Source organism: Ipomoea triloba, chromosome 13 (assembly GCF_003576645.1).
Source record: "Ipomoea triloba cultivar NCNSP0323 chromosome 13, ASM357664v1".
NCBI classification, from domain to species: Eukaryota; Viridiplantae; Streptophyta; class Magnoliopsida; order Solanales; family Convolvulaceae; genus Ipomoea; species Ipomoea triloba.
The window spans coordinates 23,024,534-23,033,004 of NC_044928.1; the positions used below are offsets into that span (position 1 = coordinate 23,024,534).

At 39.8% G+C, this 8,471-nt stretch overlaps 1 protein-coding gene and 1 long non-coding RNA gene across 2 annotated transcripts; one reads left to right on the forward strand and one right to left on the reverse strand.

The window, feature by feature from the left end:
- Positions 1-1,045: 1,045 nt before the first annotated feature.
- Positions 1,046-3,481, reverse strand: LOC116001048 (radial spoke head 10 homolog B-like). The gene is made up of 3 exons (XM_031240952.1): positions 2,346-3,481; positions 1,558-1,786; positions 1,046-1,429 (listed from the first exon to the last, which is right to left on the reverse strand). The coding sequence occupies exons 1-3, from the start codon at positions 3,239-3,241 to the stop codon at positions 1,265-1,267; spliced, it is 1,290 nt and encodes a 429-aa protein (XP_031096812.1). The 5' UTR covers positions 3,242-3,481; the 3' UTR covers positions 1,046-1,264.
- A 2,078-nt stretch (positions 3,482-5,559) lies between these two features.
- On the forward strand, positions 5,560-8,100 carry LOC116002650. Its single transcript, XR_004094525.1, has 2 exons — positions 5,560-5,878; positions 6,937-8,100. It is a non-coding gene; the product is annotated as an uncharacterized LOC116002650 (long non-coding RNA).
- The last annotated feature ends 371 nt before the right edge of the window (positions 8,101-8,471 follow it).

Here is an 8,471-nt window from a genome sequence, read left to right on the forward strand (position 1 = left end):
TTAATTTATCTTTTCGGATTTTGATTTGTAGGAATAATAAATATTATTAATTTCTCTCTAATTCAGCATGTTAATTGCTATTAAAAAAATTCTAACATTATCATGTTTCATAATATTTGTAAATTTGAAAAACACTTGAATGTATTATGTCACTCTTTTTGAATGTGGGATCACACATTACTAATTTTATTTGTAAGGGAATATGAAAAAGTTGACATTTATAATTGTTATAAGCTCATATGAATATATCTATAATATCTCCATTATAATATGTATTGTTATAAAATTTATATATTTGAATTAATTTGACCAATGAACATGATTGAAAAAATCGCTATGCACTCTTTGGATATCTAAGAAGCACTTAGGCACCATGTATTTTTTTATTTTATTTTCTAAAAATTTATTTAAAATTTTTAAAGACTAATAATTATAAAATATTTAATATTTTAATAGTTAATACTAAAATATTAAATATTAACTTTAAAAACACTTAGAGTTTGAACAATTTAGGATATTTTGCTTAAAACAATGTCGTTTTGAGTTCAAATAAGCCATTAATTAAAAAAATAATAGCTAATTGGCCGACTAAGCAACTTAGTTGGCCAGCCAGCTAGACTACCGAGACTACCGATTATGCTGACACACTAGATAATCGATCGACGCCTAAGCGAGATTTTCACAACACTACCAACGAGTAATAAACAAAACAAATAAAATAAAACAGAAATATGATAAAATGGATTGAAAATACTAGGGAGTAAAATAGAAATAATAAAATGGGACCCAGAAAATGCATAAATAGGACTAATAAAATAAATCAGTAAGCACACAAATTGGAGTAATAAAATGGAAGAGGTTAGTATTCCAAAGAAAAAAAAAATGGAAGAGGTTAGGCATCCTTGCATTTACAGCTATGGCATTGACTATGCTACTATAACAAGAGGAAATAATCTAATAATTGAAGCTTAGGTAGCTTGTATTTTAATCCTTAATGATTACAAGGAAGGAAAACAGGAGCGGCCTTTAGATCAAGCAATAATCATTGGAAGAAAAAGATATTTTTTCTTTTTCATTCATACAACTGGATCTATGTACAACTTAACAGTTTGGTAAAAACCCAAAACCTCAAATACACTCTCAACAACCTCCGGTGAGCTTGTGCTTACCAGGGTGGCTTATCATCACCATACTTGCAGATAACTTTTTTTTTTTTGTTTTTTGTTTTGGGGGGGTTAATTTACATTTACAAGTACTCAGAAACTTAACTGTTAGTATCACAAAATTTCCCATCCATTCTGTTCTGAACTGCCTTAACAGCAGCAACACGGGCAGCAGTAGCAGCTCGGTTCGCAGACATGACCACCTTGTTTACGTGATCTTCCACCTGACGAATGTTAATGGCGTTCTGCGCTGCTTTTCTAGAAGACTGCAAACGACAAGCCAAATGGCATAAGTTTCCATGTGTTTCGTGCTTACATAACTAGGACTAGGACGACGAGGAGGAAGTTGAGGTTATTGAATGGAGAATTTAATGGTGTGTAACTGTCTGTTTACCTGAACTGCACCCAGTACTGGGTCATTTACTGAGGGTAATGAAGTTTTGAGATTGCCACTGTGCCATTCACCACTTCTTGTCTCCCCATTTCGAAATGTGTATGCCCCATACCCTTGTTTGCGCCCCTCGTGCCATGACCCTTCGTAACAGTGCCCGTTCGCAAAGTGATACACACCAAACCCATGGACTTTATCCCCAAAATACTCCCCTGCATATCTATCCCCATTCCTGCAATGCAATCAAGAAACCCTGTTTCTTCAGACGATTCAAACATTTTTTTTTCCTCCAACCCAGAATCGGAAAAGAATAGTAAAATTAAACCATATTGAAACATGGAAAATCAATCAATCAATATTTCCTGTTCCATTAAGCTTCATATGTGGAAATTACTGGACAAACTGATGAGTTAAGTAGGCTTAATATAATAATCTCCCTATCAGAGAGAGTCCACGCATGAAAGCAATGGCAAATCATACTAGCAAATGAAAGACAAGTATGGTTTACCAAATACAGCAGCAATAATAATGGTCAAAAGACTCTGCAGAAAAGCCAAGTAATTACCAAAAAAGGCAAATTTTATAGCAAACACAATAAAGTGAACTAGATCACAAATGAATCAAGAATTCAATATCAGATTCAATCAAATCACCATTCCTATAGATCCCAGAGTTTACCAATCATATCTTTGAGTTAAATTAAATGCACACAACTCAGATTTTAGGTCAACACAAAAAGTGGAATCCAGGCCTTAAACCCTAAATCCAAAAAAGGTTTGAAGAATTTGTACCTGAAATGGTAACAGCCAAGGCCGTGTTTGACCCCGCATTTGAATTCTCCGACATAGCAGCTTCCATCGGAGCAAGACTGAACCCCAACACCATGGCTCTGCCCATTACACCACTCCCCGGCATAGGTATCTCCGGTGTAGAATCGATAGATTCCATAGCCATGTCTAAGACCTAGCCTATACTGCCCCTTGTACTTGCTCCCTTTGGCCCAGCTCTCTATCCCAAATCCATCATACCTTCCATCCACCCAGTCCCCCTCGTACCTTCCATTTCCTATGTAGCTATACACGCCGCTCCCATTGCATCTTCCCTTGTGGAACTCGCCTTCGTACAAATCTCCATTGCTGTAAAACTCCACACCTTCTTTTACTACTCCGCTCTCCTTCTCCTTCGCCAAATCCTCCGGTTTCGCCTCTCCAATGAACCACTCCACTGGCTTCGAGGATTTCTTGGGCGTAAACCCCACTCTCTTGGCGTAATCTTCGCATAGTCGCTTCAGGAAAATGTAGCCCAGCCGGATTGGTTTCTTATTCCTCCGCACCATGAACAGAATAACCGCCACGAAGCTCAGCGCCAGGAGAAGATTCTCCGATGTGCGAACGTCCTCCCAGTTGAAGAAGACGGAGAGGATGTACAGAGAGAAGAGGGAGGCGACGAGCGCCGGAGCCTCCCGAGCCGAGCCGGACCGGAATGGCCGGAATACGAAACTCGCCGGAGCCGCGCCGGAAGGCTTCTTGTGCGGCTTCTGTTCTTCCAGGTCAGGTTCTTGTTCATCAGAAGGCGTGATCTCGTTCACGAACGACATGCTGTGGATGGATGACCGGACGGTCGGAGATGACCGGAGAAGTGAAGACTGAGTCCTCGTAAGCCTCGCCTGGCTTTTCTGACCTTCCATCTCTACAAAATCTCAGCCGTCGAATTCGGATCTCTCTCTCTCTATCTCTCTATCTCTATAACGCTGTCCTGTATCTCGATATCCTCACCGTGAACCCCAACGCCGGCTTCATCTCTCTCAGGCCGGTATAGTGCGCAGGATAAGCAAATGTATAGTTATAGTGCGCAGGATAAGCAGATGAACCAGTTTGAAAGAGTAAACTGAGAGAAAGTGAGAAACAAAAGAGAGTAGAGAGAGAGAGGGAGAATGAGTGGGTCGTAAGTGGGCCGGGTCTTATGAGAGTAGTGGGGCCACTTGATTTAATACCCACCGTCCGATCATCAAAGGCGGTGAGATTTTTTGAAATTTTCCTGCCCGTTGGATGGTCTTTTGTTGAAGTTCCCGATAGTTTTGGGAAGATATTATCCGTTGGATCTAGATTCCGCCTTTCTCCTTTACTTTACCTGGGCTCCCCGGCACGTGACATCCTCGTCACCTTTATCTACTAATCTACTATAATAAGAAGTTCATATTTTATTTTCAAAAAAAGAAGTTCATATTTTATCTAGAATATCATACAATGCATCAAACCTACTTGACATGTCACATATATTGAAAATTCAAAAAAAAATAATAAATTTAATTTATTATTTATTATAAAATTAATCTTAAATTCTTAGTGAAGGGACAAATATGGTCCTTGAAATCAGTGTTTTGTTAAAATCTTAGAAATCAAATATGTCTTTTCAATAACAACTTGTAACAAATTTGGTTCATTGTATAAGTCGGGATTGAAATAGTATTTTTAATAATAAACTTTTGTGTTTGGTAAATTATCTTATTCTCGAAAATATTAGTCACGACTCACGAGAATGACCTTTTTCCTTACAAAATGAATTGTTATTCCACTAGGGTCTAGTATTAAACCATTCTAACCTGGAGGATGTGGTTGAGTGGAAAGGACTCATTCACTCTTAACTAAAGGTCAAGTATTTGATCCTGGCTTTAGGTATGGAGCAGTCTTAAATCTCCAGTTGTCCCACCCAATAGAGATGCCTACAATTCAGCGATGGGTATTTGCCACTGTGTCCGACGGTGGAAACCTTGGGTTACACCCAAAAAAAGTATTAAACCATTCTTAAGTTCTCAAATTAGTCAGTCAACTACACATGAAAATGCAACTAAGTCATCTAACTAAAAAAAAAAAATACTTCTCCCACCGATTCATGCAATCAAACCAGGTACTCTTGGTAAAAATGATATTGTGGCATTTAAATTTCTTTTTTTTTTAAAAAAAAAATAACATGTCTAAGTTGGATAATGCTTTTTTTCAAAAAATTTTTTTTAAAAAATTATTGTCTCATCACCTCTAGCCATAGATGAAGAGATCTTCATCTCTAGCGTCGAAGACCAAAAGATCTTTTGTCTCCAACCTGGAGATGAAGAGTTTTTCTTCGTCTTCCATCAGAGACGAAGATCTCTTCGCTTCCAGAGCCAGAGACAAATATCTCTTTGTCTCCCAAGTCAAAGTCTCTATTGTCAAAGATTAATAGAGCTCTCATCTCCCACCTAGAGGCAAAGAAAATGACAAAGGTTTAAAATTAATTCTAAAAATAAATAAATTAATTAAAAATTAATAAGAAAATCCATGTAGCTAGGGTAACTAGTTATTAACTGTAAATTTGGTTAATTTGTCTACTATAAACTGCACGTACTGCCACCACCACTATTCAACTAGATTTACTAGTACTGTGGACTAGTGCTTGGGCAGCTCACCCCTAACTCCCACCATTTAATCTCTTTTTTTCATATCGTTTTCCATAAGTATGGCGTCAACCCCTCTCTTAGGCTTTCCATTTAGATCTTAAAAGTCACCCGGGTTAGCCGAGTATCCCCATGTATGTCTCTATCTCACAAATGGGGTGGCTATACAAATTTGTTGATGGCATAGAGTCTTCTCTCAAGAGATGGAAGAAAAGACTTAATTTCACCCAACTAGTCCAAGGTCAATTCAGCTTTCACTCTACTTAGCTTCAGTCCCACTTCTGCCTCCAAACTAGGGATGGCAATTCAACCTGCCCCCGACAGGGAAAACCGATCCCCGCCCCGATGGGGGCGGGTTCGGGGAATTAAATCGGGGAACGGGGGCAGGGATGGGGAAAAATCACAAATCCCCGCCGGGGACGGGGGCGGGGACGGGGAGGGGGGTCCCCGCCCCCGATCCCCGCCCCGTCCCCGATTCCCCGCTTATAATTATTATATTATATATTATATATTTATATTTTATACAAAGTATATAAGTTAATAAGAACATAAAACCCTAAAACATTGCCTCTCAACTGTCTCTGCGTCTAACTCCGCCTCTGCCCTTTGCGTCGATTCCGCCTCCTCTCCTCTGCGTCTGCGAACTGCGGCCTCGCCGACGGCATCCCAGCGTCACGTCGTCTCCGACTCACCGTCCTCCCAAGTCCCAGCCGCCGTCGAAGTGCGAACTGGAACTCTGGAAGACTGACCTCGGCCTCTCTGCGAACTGCGAAGTGCGGCGACCTCGGCTTCTCTGCGAACTGCGGCGACCTCGCCTCTGCGTCTGCGACATCTTCGGCCACTGCTCGCCGTCGACGATCGACCCTAACTACTGCTAGTCTGCTCAACGCCTATGTAAGTCCTCCACTGGAAATCTGGTTCGCGTTTGTAATTATTGCTTTACTGGTTCGCGTTTGTAATTATTGCTTTATGGTTTGTACAGATTATGGTTTATGCTTATGGATTAATGGTTGAATGATTTATGCTTTATTATGCTTTATGGTTTAATGGTTCAATGGTTTAATCGTTTATGCTTTATGGTTTACTGGTTTACAGATAATGGTTTATGCTTTATGGTTTAATGGTGTATGCTTTATGGCTTAATGGTTTAATGGTGTATGCTTTATGGTTTAATGGTTTACAGATTATGGTTTAATGGTTTATGTTTTATGTTTAATGCTTTAATGGTTTATGCTTTGTGGTTTAATAGTTTAATGGTTAATGAAATTTGAATTTGATTATAGCGACTAGCAGTGCCTTTGATTCTTTGAATTTGATTATAGCAGTGTATTACTTTAGTAAGAGTTGGATATTTTAATGTTATTAATCTATGCATTTTAAATTTGTACTATGAAAGTTGAAATTGTTTCTTTTAGTTTTATTAATCTATAATTTTAGACTTTGAAAGTTGAATATTATTTTATTTTTCAAATGGACAGAATTCAAAAAAAATCTCCACGGGGATTCCCCGTCCCTGAAAAATCCCCGCGGGGACGGGGATGGGGAATAATTCCCCATCCCCGCCGGGGAACGGGGCGGGGACGGGGAACGGGGTGGCACTTCGGGGACGGGGACGGGGACCCCATTCCCCGCCCCCGCCCCGCCCCGCCCCGTTGACATCCCTACTCCAAACCCCCTCCCCCCTCCCCACCTTTTAAGGACTAACCAATCGAAGACTTTCCTAAGGAACATTGGGCCTCCCCCAACAACCAATTGGTCGAAGCTCAAGGACCTCAACAATGCTAAGTTATTGCCTCCAAGTGTGGCCACCACAAGTCTCCTCTATGGCAACCCATTAGCTATTTTTCTCCCCATTTGCCAATTCTTTCACTCGCCTAACCAGTCATCCTTTCCTCTTTTTTTTTTTTTCTTCTTTTCACACATTAACCAATTACCTTTTTTGCTTTTGCAAGTAATGATGACTTGAGTGACGACTCATGGAAGAAGTTATTGTAGTAAGCAGGCAACTCTCTCCCAAGTCCTCCCTTCTACCAACCAAGGACGCCACTGACGACTTCTCCACACCACCTAAGCACTCCAACAAGATAAGACTACTCGTTTATCCCTCATCCCAAACTTAGTAACCTTTAAGGTTATTTTCCATACTTAGTTGTATCTTAGGACATTTTAATCTATGTTGGTCCCTTTTTTTTTGGATGTTCTCCAACCAGTGGTTGCCCGCCATGAACTTTGGAATGACATCAAGGTATTCTAGTCAGAGGTGGAAAACCTACAAGTGGATTACTCGAAGTTGAACAAACAACAGGAAGGAGACATGCCCCAACTAGATCTGGTTGGAGACTACTCGTGACAATGCAATCAAGGAGAAAAAGTCTTTAGCTGAGAGCTTGGCTAAGGAAAACTAGGCTTGCAAAGCTACTAAGCACTTTGCCATAATTGCCATAGTTAATTATAAGAACTCATATTGTTATGAGGCTAAAGCGCCAAATTAAAGGTGGCCCGACGTTGAGTACCTGAACTAGCCAATGAATTGCTAGCTGACCACTAGGGAAGGTGCCACCTACCTAGTGGATCGGAGGTTGTTAAAGAGGATTATTCTCTTAGCACACAGGGCATATAAGTCAAGGTCTACGAATCCCTCCGAACAAGGGACCTTATTTTATCTTCGAGCAGATATAGTCTGGATGAATAACTTCCCACCTCCACTACCAATGAGTTGACAGCTACCTCTGATCTGCTTTGCACCAATGGGAAAAAGAGATTGTTAAGGTTCCCTCTTCTTAGCATGGGTCAAGTGAGCAGCAGATCCCTATGGACCATGACTACTTGAATTATGCGGCGAACCTTGAAGTGTCGGATGGTATGGTCAATCCAAACGTAATAGGCTTGGAGACTAATCTAAGGGATGAGTCGTCATCGCTATCAATTGTGGTGGACGAGGAAGACCTAGAAGATCTTTTTGACATCGTCACCACTACCTTTTGTTTCCATTGTTAACCAACTACCTCCAAACCGATCAAACAATCCTCTAGACTAATAAAGGATCCTACCGAGGAAGACTCACAAATTGCCGTGATTAGTGATTAATTACACTTATTTCTAATACCTTATTTATATTAGTTTTGCTTGTGTCTCATTTAGTTTGGTGGAATATGGAGCTTAATTCATTAATATTTGATTTTTAGAAATTTCGAAGAAAAAAGGGTAAAATATGCACTTTTGTGACATCCTAAGAGTATTCTGGTTATCTGATCTCTCACATAAAATATCCAATTGATGTGATTCAAGTGTCCATGAAAATATATGAAGATGGCCTACAACTTTCATGTTCATGAATTTAATATATTCATGAAAAATAAGGGTAAAAAAAAGTGGACAGATTTTGACACACCTAGGGACACGATATTTCTAATGTGTTCGAAATATGAGTTACGATATTGAAACACAGTGATATCCTTAAATTGACAAATAACAAAGGAAAAAATCC

Excerpts from the sequence above, each read along its gene's own strand:
- LOC116001048 (XM_031240952.1), bottom strand. The coding sequence starts at position 3,241 with ATGGAAGGTCAGAAAAGCCAGGCGAGGCTTACGAGGACTCAGTCTTCA. Across the intron at positions 1,787-2,345 it reads CTTGGCTGTTACCATTTCAG|GAATGGGGATAGATATGCAG; the intron begins GTACAAATTCTT and ends ATTGCATTGCAG. Across the intron at positions 1,430-1,557 it reads CAGTACTGGGTGCAGTTCAG|TCTTCTAGAAAAGCAGCGCA; the intron begins GTAAACAGACAG and ends TGTCGTTTGCAG.